This window comes from Sinocyclocheilus anshuiensis, unplaced genomic scaffold (genome assembly GCF_001515605.1).
Source record: "Sinocyclocheilus anshuiensis isolate Anshui unplaced genomic scaffold, SAMN03320099.WGS_v1.1 scaffold840, whole genome shotgun sequence".
Classification (NCBI taxonomy): domain Eukaryota; kingdom Metazoa; phylum Chordata; class Actinopteri; order Cypriniformes; family Cyprinidae; genus Sinocyclocheilus; species Sinocyclocheilus anshuiensis.
The window spans coordinates 264,848-278,415 of record NW_015552598.1 but is presented as its reverse complement, the minus strand read 5'-3'; the positions used below and the strand labels follow the sequence as shown (position 1 = coordinate 278,415).

The following is a 13,568-nucleotide window of genomic DNA, read 5'->3' as shown; positions in this document are numbered from 1 at the left end:
TTCCGATGCGTGCTTGTGGTGTTCGGCCAATCACAATGCACTGGTTCAGCTGGCCAATCAGAGCAGACTGTGCTTTTCGGAAGGAGGTTTTGTTTTGTAGAAAACGATGCGTTTGAGAGAGGCGGAGCATAGAGGAACTACAATAATGCACAGTATTTGAAAAATGATGTGTTTTTTGAACATTAAAGTGTTCATATGATGCGATTTCAATTATTCCAATCAGAGCACACCTCGCTTTTCAGACCGATGAGCTTTGTAAAAATCAACGCGTTTAAAAAAGGCGGGGCATAGAGGAGAAACAATAATGTATGTGGAAAATAATGCGTTTTTTTTTTTACCTTAAACCGCATAAACACATTTCATTACACCAAATGCACAAAATAATGTTCTTTTTAGCAACATCATATGACCCCTTTAAAGCATGTCAACATATTCTGTTACACCAAATACACAAAATAATGATCTTTAAAATAGCATCAATATGACCGCTTTAAACGCTTATCTTCCCTAAACTTATCCCATTCATTCTCTATGGTAGTGCTAATCCCTACCGATGCGTTATATTTTTGGCCACACACGAATTTCATGGAGCTGTTCCGAGCTTGTTTCCCTGCGTCGTGTTTCTTTCTATTTAATCAAGCAGCGCATAAATCATAAACCGTCCTTATCTTCCACCCTCTCCACTAAAAGAGCTGTTTTCGATTGAATAAAATAACTATTATGTAAGATTTTTAATTTGAATTACAAAAAGCTCGTCATTTCATACATTTTAAGCCATCAGAAGGTATGATGTGTTGAGCTCTCGCGTACATTATGGACGCAGACAGAGACATTCAGAAAAACCAAAACATGCTCTTCCCGTCGGGGAGTCGACCCCCGGTCTCCCGCCCGATGACTTACCACTATACTAACGAGAAGTACGGAGAAAGAATTTTAGGAATGTAAAAAATGTAACTGTAAATTCCTCATAAACGGTATGTATAACTTAAAATTTCGATTTTGGGTTATCTATAGCGAAATTCAGTCATTTAAAAAAGAAGCGTCTAGTGATTTTCGGTAAGACATTAAGCGTTTCTCTCTCAGCCACAGCCAAGACGTTTTCTTAGTGAAATACAATAGCGCCATCTGCTGGATTGTAAAAAGTGAGATTCTGGGGTTCTCGTGCTGATAAGCAGCATGTGATTCAAGAAAACAAACAAAAACTACATAATGATCATGGTCCACTTTATTGTAACTTTGTCTTCACATTACAGAGAAACAGCTTGCATGTACATAAGACCAAGAATGAATATGTTAACGTGGGAAAAAGGACAAGCAGACTCCTAAGGGAATGCTGAGGAAACTGAATATTGTTGGATGTGGTTTGTGTGAGAGATAAAATCGCAATACAAAAAAAGACAATTGTCCATTAAAGACTCATTTACAGTACTTGTCATGAGAAGACATCAAGTTTTAGATAAAAATTTCTAATAAACATCCAGGGCTACATGCAAGGTATTTTGTACAAATGGTTTGGGGAGGGTTATATTAAACCAGTCAGTTGGGAATGATATAACCACTGGCCCTTAATCTGTAACAGATGACCTAGTCCAATTATGTCCAAGTATATACATACTACATCAACTCCAGCACCTGAATATAAAGCACTTCACGTAGTATAAAAAATAAAGCACACTGAAGTCCCTCATGCCTATAGTAGCTTGAATACATTAAAAACTGAATAAGGTGACACGTAGATGCCCACTACAGGTCCAACTGAGGTTCCAGTCTTTTCGGACAAAGGCTGCATAATCTCATCCTGTATGTGACCTTTACAACTTCCTGTCTGGGTGCTCAGAGCGTCCCGCCCTCTGATGCCTCACTTCCAGGTGTTTGCTCTGGACTCTGTCAAAGTGCTGGAGCAGTTCACTGTAGTCGATGTATGGCTGGGCTAATCGTTTGTCTTTGACGGGTGCCTTTGGGTCTTCCCTGAAAAAATAAAGCAGTTGAGAATATCCAGTCTAGAAGATGTCAGACTGTTTAGAGCACATGAGAACTTACACGGTCCTCATGAGTGCAGGGTTTGGCACACAGCTGAGCCGATGTGAAAGCAGCTGGAAAGCCTGACTCTGAGGAAGCAACATCAGCAGGCCGTACAGAGCCTTGATGAGATACGGGTTATGCTCTACATCCAGTAGCTGCAGACGAAGGTCTGCAAAGAGAATGAGTGTTAGTGTGGAGAGCTGAAAATGATGCTCAACACTTTTATGTGGTGGATGAATGGGACTCACAGGTGAAGATGGGGCTCTCGATTAGCTGCACAAGTTTATCCACCTCCATGAGGAAGTCCACAGTTACCTCCAGGTCTCCACTGATCAGCTCAAATCAAGGTGTTTTTGTCATTTTTTAAAAATATATATTTCTAGAGTACGGGCACATTTTGATCAATTAAATTCAATTACTTCTACATTAGTTTGTGATTACTCAAAATATTTTTTGTAAATATTTTACACATTAGATTACAGAGAACTCATTAAATAATAAAAATATTTAAAATGTAACATTAAAAATAAACTTCAGTACAAAATTTCAATGATTTTCCCTGCTTCTATATAACAATTTAAAATAAATTTCCAGATATTTCTGCACATTCCATGACTGTAGGTATGAATAATTTAATTGTTTTTCAAAAAAAAAAAAATTTTTTTTAATTAAATCCCAATTATATAAACTACTGTTCAAAAGTATGGGGTCTGAAAGATTCAAAAATATATATTTAAAAAAATAAACACTATTTAGCAAGGACACATTACATTGAGTGACAGTAAAGACATTTATATAGTTACAAAAGATTTCTATTTCAAATAAATGCTATTTATTTGACTTATCAATGATCAATGCTATTTATTTGACTTGTCAATGTATCAGTGATTCCACAAAAATATTAAGCAGCACATCTTTTTTTCAACACTAGCATAAAGAATATTGAGTCAGTCTGAAACCGAATGATACATTATAAACTCTTTACGGCAAGGATACAATTTCTGGATGAGGTCATAGGCATGCCGATAGTTCTGTGTCAGGAAGCAGAGCGACACAGTGGCCACTGGATTGTGACACCAAGAGCGATAGAGGCAGCAGAAAAGAGCACAGCTTTCCTGATGGGTAAAAAAGTGGAAACATAAAACAGTGATAATGAGCACAGATGCAAAACCTCAAGTAGAAACAATCGTCCTGGATTTTATGAGTCTGTTCTAAAGATCCCAGTCCTCAAAGCAGATGTTACCTGTGTGCGCAAGTCCTTGAGCTGGTTCCGCAGCTGGAAGAGTTCAGCTGAGGTAAGCAGAATAGTGTTAAGTGTCTGCACCATGGTGGAGGCAAACTTCAGATCTTCCTCCTTGAGTAAGATGTCCGCCATAGAGTGAAATATGTTCTCCGCATGCAGGAGGAGACACAGCTGCCTGTTGAGAAGTAGACGAAACTTACTGACAAAATCTGTTGAATCTATTTGTATACTCAGATTTACAGATGTTTCTACTTGGATTACTACAGTTTTACTAGGTTTAAACCATTGAGGAACTACAGTAGTCTTCATTAAAGGAGCTAGGATAGTTTTACCTGATAATGAAAGCCCCTCTCATTTCTAGAAGCTTCCTCTCTAAACTGAAGCGCTTGAGCAAATTAATCATGAACTTGTAGAAGTATGAATTCATGCTGGGAGTCGATGGAGATAAATCTGTCACCTTTGAACCTGTCAAATAAAAAGAGCTTGTTTGATTTCATGTTCACAGCATTCTGTTAATAATCTTCTTTTCTGGTATATAAACAGATATAAAGAGGACCAGGAATCGTTACCCACCAACCACCACTGGCTGTCCATCTCTGACCCCACCTGGAATATAAAGCTCTGTTTTGCTATCCGAGCTGTCGCACGACCCAGATGTGTCCGTCTGACCAGCAGGTGATGATGCAATTTCTGCTAAAACCTCCAAGTCTTTTAAAATCACCTATGAGAGAGATTTGTTCTTTAAAATTGCTGCATCTGGTAGACCTGCACTGAGATGATTGGGAAAATATGATGACTTACTTCATCAGATTCATCTGATAGTGTCTTCAGTAACATGGGGAACAAACTATCTGTGTGCTTGAACATCTGGCATGGAGATAAAGTGGAATAAAACACGTTTAGCACTGTACTTTTTAGCATTGAAACTGCACATTTAAAATACCATCTATAGAAACCTTGCGAGGGGTCTTGATGTACAAATGGTACAACCACTTCAACACAGCGATGCGAGTCATCATTCCGGTGGATGAATCGTGTAAATGTCTGTCCAGTACTTGCACTATGCCATCCAGATCCAGAGTTACAGCAGACCTGTCAGAACTACACAGCACAGAGTAAATCAGAGATCCTGTAGAAATCCTTAAATAGCTTCTGATCTTTTAACTAGACACTTAGGTAGACATTTAGTAACAGCTAATGGTTGACTCTTCTACTTAGAATTAATGTTCATTAATGAGTTATTTTACTGTGTTTAGTGTGTAACATCAGAAAACAGAAAGACAAAGTGTTGTTGTGTCAGTGACTGTCAAAACGTACCTTGCTGGAGTGAAGAAGGAGATGTTGCTGAAGCCTACTGACTCCTGAGACTCATTTAGGGAATCTATAACCAAACACAGAGATATAAAATCAAAGCAGGCAAAGGTTTTCAAATTAATTTTCAGGACACTTGCATTTAGAAAACAATGTGGAAACAATTGCTGGCACCAAAGCTTCAGGGTCAGTAAAATTTATGACCAAGACCAAGATCACACACACACACACACACATATATATATGAGTATATTTAATTTTAATATATTTTTTAATTTTCAGCTGTCATTACTCGTCTTCAGTGTTACATGATCCTTAAGAAATCATTCTAATATAATGATTTGGTGCTGAAGAAGCATTTGTTTTTTACGTTGAAAATAATTGCGCTGCTTAATATTTTATGACACACAATTCTCTACCGCGCGGCGGCCGGGGATTCTTTAGCTAAACGGCCCTAAACCGTTTCCCATTCATTCTCAATGGTAGTGCTAAACCACTACGGATGCGATATACTTTCGGCCGCTAGGGCTCTCGTGGCGCTCTTCCGTGTTTTGGCACCCCGGGAAATTTGAATTCGCAGAAGAAGAAAACACAGCGGCGATCTGCGTTGGTTTAATTCAACGCATTCCCAGCGCATCTATCAAAGGTAAGATACTTTATGTGAGATCAGTTTACGTTTGGTTACCGTTAATGCTGAAATCACATTAGTAAACTTTGTTCGTTTCCAAACGTTACCTGTCGGGTTTTATTTACTATAGTTCATCGTAGGTTGATTTGTTTGCACGCAAAATTATGAATGAAAATTGCTGTAATTTACGTTTCTGTGTATTGTTTGTCATCATTAACACATCATCTGTTGATTACAAGCTAAATTATTAATGGACGTAACCATTATTTTCATTTTTGTATTGAGGTTACATGTATTCCACAGTTCAAAAATGTTTCCTGACCATGGTTTTACTATAGTAACCATAATTTAGCCATGGTATTTTAGTTGAATCACAACAATAAATGTACTATTGTTGTTATTGTATTGGGCATTATATTTACAGTACAGCCATGAAATTGTAAATGAATATCAATCAGCCAAGAACAGTAGGATTACTACAGTTTTACTATAGTAACATTATGGTTTATATATATATATATATATATATATATGTGTGTGTGTGTGTTTATTTGTGTCTGTAATAGAATTATTGCTTTTTGTAATATTGCTATTTTGTTGTTCTTGTAGAGGCCACTGTTTGTACACGTCCTGTGCCCTTGCTATCATCTTTTCCTGGTATCCAAGCAGATCCTCAGACAGATACAGGTAAATATTTGATACATTAACAACATCATACACAAAAGGTTTCTACAGGTTTTAAAGTCTTAAAATGTCTTCATTTATCCTTACACAAATTAATGCCTTAAGAAAGTTTTAAATCAGAGCAGAGTCTTAAATTCATAAAATGATGGCATTAAATGCTGGATGCATAGCAAAAAGTGAAGGAATCTCTTCCTCTGTGTTTCGTCTTGTTTTTCAATACAAATATTAAACATCTTTCAATCAAGATATGTTTATTTCACATGCAAATGTAAAATGAAGTCTTGAAAAATGTAATAAAATTGAGTTTACACTTAAAACAATAACAAATATTTGTCAATGAGGTGTCAAAACTTCCCTTTAAATTAAGTTGACTTTTTTTGCCAAATGGCAGATATTAGTTCTTGTTTTAATCACAAAATCACTTCAAACAAGACTTCATATTTCATGTCATTTTGTATCTCCAGTAAATGTATCTTTATTTAAGAATCTTTAGGCATTTGCACTGGAAAACAAGACAAAAATACAGTGGAAGAACATCACTGTTTTGCAGCATGATCTGAATGTACAGAAAAATATATTGTATTTACATATTCTAGTGTCTGGGAGCGGACTGTTTCAGTGCATTTGTATAAAATGAATTAAATTATGAATATCTGTTGGAAGTTATATTTTCAAACTCATTGTGTTTCTCTCCAGACATTTACAGAACATATTTGTGGTTTTCCTCATTTGTTCCTCAAATTTGATTTACTTGGTCTTAAAAAGGTCTTAACTTTACCTTCATAAAATCTGCAGAAACTCTGTTTCCTTACACATTAAACTAAATATTCAACTTGTTGCAGACACCACTGGTACACTGCCTGTGCCCTCGCTGTCCTCATCTCATGGTTCCCATGTGGAGCCTCGATCAGAATTTTCAGAATACATTTTTTCCCTCTGTATAGGAACTACATATATGCCACCTCTGCCTATGCTGGCCTCGCCTGCGACCCGTACTGGACCTGTAAAGACTGGTGGCAGGGTGTTTGTACTGGACCACAAATGCGGAGCCCATTGACAACTTGCTTAATAAACACCATGGGAAGAAGGACATCCTCAGGACTATGCAGCAATGATCCACAATTCCTCTACTGATCAAAACAGCATGCTCCATTCCACCACAAAACTACACATTTCACAGTATGACAAGCACCTGGCCAAACTGCTGAACACCAGTTCATCATTAAACAACTCCAGAGAAACGTCTTTAAAGCAGGTAGTAAAACAACCAGAGCGCCAGTGGTAACAATGAAGCCTGTGGATGTAAACCCACCAGCACCTGCTCTGACCACACTCCTAACTCATGACACCATTGAGAGAATTGTATTATGGAGCGGCAGCAGCAACCTGAGCAGGAGAAGAAGAAACAAACAAAGACTTGTCTTGCTTGTGAACAGCCAAAGATGGTTCCTCTATTTACTTTTGTTTTAATCAGCAAGGCCCTGTCAGGTACTTCTACTGTTCCTCAAAGGTTTTTAATGCTTACAGTGATTAAGGACTAACAAACCCCAGAATGACATTCCAAGACTTTATGGAAATGGAGTTCTTTAAGAGTGAACTTGAGGACACAAAGAAACTGGTGGAGGAGAGAGGACAGCAAAAACGCAAAAAACCTGAAACTGAACACGTTGGTTGCTTGTGCAGATTTTGTAAAATAGACCTGAAGCAGGGTCCAAACAGTCCTCACATACACACAGGCTTTCCTGATGTAGCAGGGAAATATGGTCATTGCCCTGCTAAAGTCTTTTCCATTTACCAACCTCAGGGCATGCAGAAAGAGATGACCTGGAAAGAGTTTAAAGAGTCTGCATTTTACGAGAAAAAATGGGCAGAAAAAAAGAAATAAATGATATTTCTTGATCTTTTGCCCGTTAGAAATATTTAACTCGTGTATATACTGTATATTTGGATTTGTTTATTTTTCAGTGTGAAATTGTAATATGTATATATTGTCAGAATTCTATTTTTTTTTCTACTTTATTATTTTGGATCAATATTTACTAATCTTAAAAAGAGCTTAAAGCATTTAATAAAAATACAACTGAAAATTACAAATTGCTTCATGAGTGCTGTGTTCTACTTCATAGGAGTAATATTTTAGTTTCTATGGTTCTGGAAACACTTAATTGGTCATTTAACTTAGTAAGTGACTTAAATTATTCCATCACTTAAATAAATTTTCATTGAATACTTGAATATTACTCCGTTTGAGTTCAATTTAAATGCCTCTTATTTACATTACAAAAGCCATTTAATATAACTATTCATGTTTTCATATAACCATGTAATGTTATATTACTATTATTTTACTGTATTTATTTTAATACTAATCATTTATTCATAATACTTTGCTTTGTAATCCAAAAAGGCAAGACATAAATTTAAAATACTTTGCAGCTGTAATGTATTGTTAAATTTTAGAATTTTGTTTTATAAAAAGCATAAAGCTGTGTGAAATAATGGTTTAGACCTGCGTGAGTGGGATTCGAACCCTGGTCCAAATAAATGCATGAAAAAAATCTGATTGGCTGTGACATAATTTCCACCCTTTGGCAAGCTGTTGAAATGCTTCAATTTTATTGGCTGTCAGTGAGTTACAACTATCTGCAGCTGGCCCCCCATCTGGCAGGCGAGAATTCTACCACTGAACCACCAGTGCCTTCCTGAAATATTAATGTCGCCCCCTGGCTTCCAAAGTGAGGGCACTTTCAAACGCAGTTGCCATACATGCCCACTAGGTGGCACACTCCAATCTCTCTAACTGTCTTGGAGCTTTCCTCAGTAATTACCACATTTGCTCACTAGGTGGCACACTCCAATCTCTCTTACTGTCTTGGAAATTTCCTCAGCAATTACCACATTTGTTCACTAGGCAGCACAGTTCACTCCCTCAAACGATTTTGGCACTTTGCCATGCGGGAGGCCCGGGTTCGATTCCCGGCCAATGCAATCCCTTTTCTCATACCTTTTCACTTTATTTTACTTCCACACATTTAAATAAATAAATAAAATTGGAAGAAAATAAAATTGGAAGAAAAATTATAATAAAAAAAACTTGCCATTCAGATCACCCTCTTTCTTAGATGGAGTCCCATCACCCGGAGGGGACGATTTGGTCTGTGATTCTTCATCATCTTCATCATCTTCAGGAGTCACAAGCTTCATCAGGCTATGATTACATGCACTGGCAGCCTCTTTAGTATCTAGAGATGGTTTATTGAGGAGCAGTAGCAACTAATACTAACAGGACAATATCAAAACCTCAAAAACATAGCTAAATGGCAACTGAACACAAAACATACTCTAAGCAAATGCATTTTATATTAGATATGCAACCACAGTTTAGGATACTCTTTTTGCGGTCATCATAGGAAAGGCAAGGCAGCACTGCTGTCAGTATGCCAGAGGAATATGGCAGTACCACTCTTCCAGCAAGCTGAATGAATTCCCTCATCCATGTCATCGATGTCAACTGGATGAGATCGTTAGCTGCAGAAAGACAAAATTAAAGAATTACACTACTTACCTATAAAAAGAATTCTACAAAGTTTTAAATCTGACTCACTCGACTTTGATTCATCAGACACTTGACAGTGGATGACTAATATGTTGGCCATTTCCGCAAATTTGACACTGGATGGATTCTTCTTAATTTCTTTCAGGAATTCCCCCAAAACCACCTCACACCTATTAAACAGCAGCTGTTAATGCTCTTTAAAAATGAGAAAAACATAACAGAGAAAAGAGGAAGAGGGAGAAACTATCTCAGGTAAAGGAAAAGATAATGAGACATACATCCGCCTGATCTCTTTGCTGCTGTCCCCAAGAATCTGAAAGAGTCCGTCTAGAAATTCTGGCAGATAATCCAAGAGGTTGATATCAGGAACCGACTCCAACACGTGGATCTGGAGTCAAACCATCACAGGAAATCACAAAATGATAATGGCAACTATTATCATTGTTATTGTTAATGAAAAACAAAACTATTTGTCATTTTCGGAGACTGAAATAGAGCCGAAATAAAATAAAATATAAATATTAGGCAAAAAGCTAAACGTGAAAAACTTAAACAAAAATGAGAAAATTTGCCTTGGAAACTGAAATAAAATAAGTAGTGCTGTCAAACGATTAATCGCATCCAAAATAAAAGTTTTTGTTTACATAATATATGTGTGTGTGCTGTGTATATTTATTATGTATATATAAATACAAACACATGCATGCATATATTTAAGAAAAATATGTTGTTTATATATTAAATATATTTATATATAATATAAAATATATTAATATAAATATATAAATGTATGCATTTAAATATTTCCATAATATATGCTTTATGTGAGTGTATGTATATATACATAATAAATATACACAGTACACACACATATATTATGTAAACAAAAACTTTTATTTTGGATGCGATTAATCGCGATTAATCGTTTGACAGCACTAAAAATAAGTTGAATTTGAAGTACTAAAATTACTACAAATAAAACTGAAATAAAAATAAAGCTACATAGAAATATTTAAAGCAAAAATAAAACAAAGATTGTTGAAAGTGCTCAACTCACCCATGAGATAATGAATTGGCGGGCATACTGGTTGTTTGAGTAAATCCTCTCACGCAACAGCGGGACAAAAGCCACTAGGTCAAATTTGTTGCTCTCTGTTACAATGTCCTTAAAATAAAAAGGACATAAGAAGTCATTATTTCATTTGATACCTCCAAACTTTAACTGCGGAATCCACGTTTCTCATTTCAAACTCACCTTAAGAAGCCGATCCAGGAGCTCAGATCCACTCTTTACGTTTGGATCAGGATCTGCAGCGAGCTGTAAAGAACAGATCACATGTAAGGTGAGTCTTAGGCACAGGAAGAGGAAATTACAATACAAAAGTTAGGAATGACTGTGTAATGACAATTCCAATGAAAATTATGTTCAAAATGTCAGTAACGGTTAAAAGGTAAAATGTTATCACCTCTTACATATGAAATATGTTAAAAAATATATATATTTTGGAAAAGATAACATCTTACCAATGTCATTTTTTTGTATTATATACTATTTTAGTATTTATTAATATTTTCAGTCATTTTGTTTTGTACTTTTGTTTTGAACTTCTGTAATTTTTATTAGTTTCAGTTTCTTTTTCAAAAACTTCATTTTTTAAATTCCTATATAGCTTTAATTTATTTGAATTAATTATTTATTAGTTTTAGTAACAAAATTATTTTGGTAAGTTGACAATTCTTACAATTTTTTCTTAAATTACGTTTAAACCTAATATTTATATTTTATTTTATTTAAATTACTGTAAACTAAACTATTTGTAATAGTTTTAGTCAGTGTTACTTTAAGACCACTGAGATGCTAATATAGTTTTAGTCATTTCTGTTTTGTCATTTGTGTTTTATTATGGTTATACAGTTTTTAAAGTTTTTTTTTACAGTTTTAATTTTCATTATTTTAGAACATTAAATCAACTTAAATGAAAATAAGAAATGTTGCCTTGGCAACAATCTGAAAAAAAAAATCAGTTAATGTACATTTTATTTCAAATAACAAAAAAGTTAAACTGTAATAACCCAAAAGTTGACAACAACAACACTGCTTTTTAGCCTTAAGAAATATTTTACTATATTAAAATTTTTAAATGGCATTGATTACTAAAAAAATATTTCAACTAAATATTTCAAACTAGCATGGAATACCATGTGGGATTAATTTCTACCGTTCATGCATGCATCTAGACATGAAGGGGCATCAGTTTACCTTGCTAAGCCCATCAAACAGCACATTAAAGTGGGGCAGCACTGCTCCCCTGGCAACTTTCACTATATTGTAAAGGGCCTCACAGGCGTAGTAGCGCAGACGGCTGTCAGAATCATTGAAACATGTAAGAACCGGATCAATGAGTTCTTTCAGGTACAATCCAGAATCCTGAATAGTACAAAAGATAAGATAAACATAAGCAAAGCCTCCATATTTGCTTTGGAATTTCAAGCATACTGAACATCTTGCAGCCAATATACCAATGAATCAAGTATTCAGTGGTGTATTGAGTTAGTATTTAGCACATTTATTTCACATACTTTCCCCAGGGCAATGGAGCACGCCGCTAACCCAATGAGGCCTCCCTTTCGGCTGTGAGGGTGCTGGGAGAGCGCAAACTCTGTGGCCAGTATCTGGATGACATGTCTGATCTGTGCAGAGCTGTTCTGGGCGACGAATTCCCGTACAAGCCTGACAGAAGATTGGGAAAAAGCGGATAAATGGAATAGCCTATAAATAAAACACAGCATTCTAATAATTCGTTTCAAACACTAGCTGGACTTCAGTGCTGTTTGGACTATGGGCTATTGATCATAAGCATGACTAATGAGATCATGTGGCATGTCAGATGACCAGCTCTCCATTTGAGCAAAACAACAACGATTAATTACTTATTACAGAGAGAAACTAACTATGCATGTTAAACTATAATTCACACGCTGTAGTATGCGTGTCAGTGGAGCAAAATGGGACTAAACAAATCTAAAAGCAGTTGTAGGCACATGAATACCACATATTCTAATCTGAAAACATTTCCTCTCATGTATGAATATAAACAACAGATTATGACTCACTTTTCAATCTCAAGAGCTGCCACCTTCCTCTTCTCGTACAGTTTGTCGTTGAGAGCTCTCACAATGTTTGGTGTCAATGGAGAAAAATCCTTTTCTGTGTTCATTTTTTCAAAGTATTTCCGAAAACCCCCTTAAATTACGCATAAACCACAACTACGAATTGTTAAAACTGGTCTCCGAATAAAGCTTAGTGAATAAAGAGAAAGTCTCATTAGATGACAGTTCAGTTAGTGTATGACTGAATAAATGTATTAATGTTTCATCCAAAAGATTTTGCTCGTCACTTGTATTGTTTACAGACAAGACGACGCCCTAAAATGTGTTTCCGCGGCGGACTCTCATCACAAGCATCACTTATAAGATAATAGGACCTGCTGTCTGCGACACTCAAGTGAAAGCGGGGAGCAGAGGATGAGAGCAGCTAACTTACTGCCAAAACAGAATAAAAGCCCTAGCCCCTCTATGAACTTAATTCAGAGACGACGATCCGAAACCCGCGATTATTTCTGTACAGAACGTAAACCTGATGAATATTTTCTCGCGGGTGATGACAGAGGTAGATCGCAATGTTTTTCAATATCAACAATTGACCAAAGCTACCATATGCCCCGGCTCACATGACTTCCTACAAACACCATGCAGCGACTGGTAACTGTATCAATCGAGCGCCGATCAACGGATTTGGTTTGATTACGTCATACGAGTCACATGTTCTTTGGAAACGTTCAAGAAAAATATTAATATGCGGTTAAATGCTATCATTTGAGAATAGGACTGGTTTTAATGGCTTTAATCATAGTTCAAGTGTTATGCATATTTATTTTAACATATCATTATAATGTAGCCTGTGTATAACGTAACCTTAACAATGTATAACAGGCTATGTACATGCATGAAATGTTTGATAATGTATTTTGAATATGTGTGCCTATTTATTTATTTTTCGTCGGTACCGCCACATAAACGTCTTGTAAAAGAAGTGATTGGTCATGTAATGTGTCAATCAGACG

At 36.0% G+C, this 13,568-nt stretch overlaps 1 protein-coding gene and 1 long non-coding RNA gene across 5 annotated transcripts; one reads left to right on the top strand and one right to left on the bottom strand.

The window, feature by feature from the left end:
* Positions 1–1,207: 1,207 nt before the first annotated feature.
* Positions 1,208–13,530, bottom strand: vac14 (vac14 homolog (S. cerevisiae)). 4 transcript variants are annotated; one of them, XM_016456699.1, is made up of 19 exons: positions 12,559–13,530; positions 12,025–12,214; positions 11,705–11,872; positions 10,700–10,762; positions 10,502–10,609; positions 9,723–9,832; positions 9,493–9,614; positions 9,279–9,416; positions 8,987–9,130; positions 4,583–4,646; positions 4,222–4,366; positions 4,067–4,132; positions 3,839–3,986; positions 3,598–3,730; positions 3,266–3,440; positions 3,019–3,137; positions 2,271–2,350; positions 2,041–2,191; positions 1,208–1,968 (listed from the first exon to the last, which is right to left on the bottom strand). In XM_016456699.1, exons 1-19 carry the CDS (start codon positions 12,660–12,662, stop codon positions 1,812–1,814), a joined length of 2,385 nt encoding a protein of 794 aa, XP_016312185.1. In that variant the 5' UTR covers positions 12,663–13,530; the 3' UTR covers positions 1,208–1,811. The 4 variants fall into 4 exon arrangements, with proteins under 4 accessions (XP_016312185.1, XP_016312186.1, XP_016312187.1 ...); XM_016456700.1 differs by having other exon boundaries at positions 3,872–3,986; XM_016456701.1 differs by having other exon boundaries at positions 12,025–12,175.
* On the top strand, positions 5,144–7,765 carry LOC107665708 (uncharacterized). The gene is made up of 3 exons (XR_001631588.1): positions 5,144–5,222; positions 5,814–5,891; positions 6,833–7,765. It is a non-coding gene; the product is annotated as an uncharacterized LOC107665708 (long non-coding RNA).
* Positions 13,531–13,568: the final 38 nt, after the last annotated feature.

What these genes read in the sequence shown, in the direction of transcription:
- vac14 (XM_016456699.1), bottom strand. Translation starts at nt 12,662, where the DNA reads ATGAACACAGAAAAGGATTTTTCTCCATTGACACCAAACATTGTGAGA. An exon ending in TCCTGGATCGGCTTCTTAAG is followed by an intron (nt 10,610 to 10,699) that starts GTGAGTTTGAAA and finishes TTTTATTTTAAG; the next exon opens with GACATTGTAACAGAGAGCAA. An exon ending in CGAGAGCCCCATCTTCACCT is followed by an intron (nt 2,192 to 2,270) that starts GTGAGTCCCATT and finishes TTCTCTTTGCAG; the next exon opens with ACCTTCGTCTGCAGCTACTG.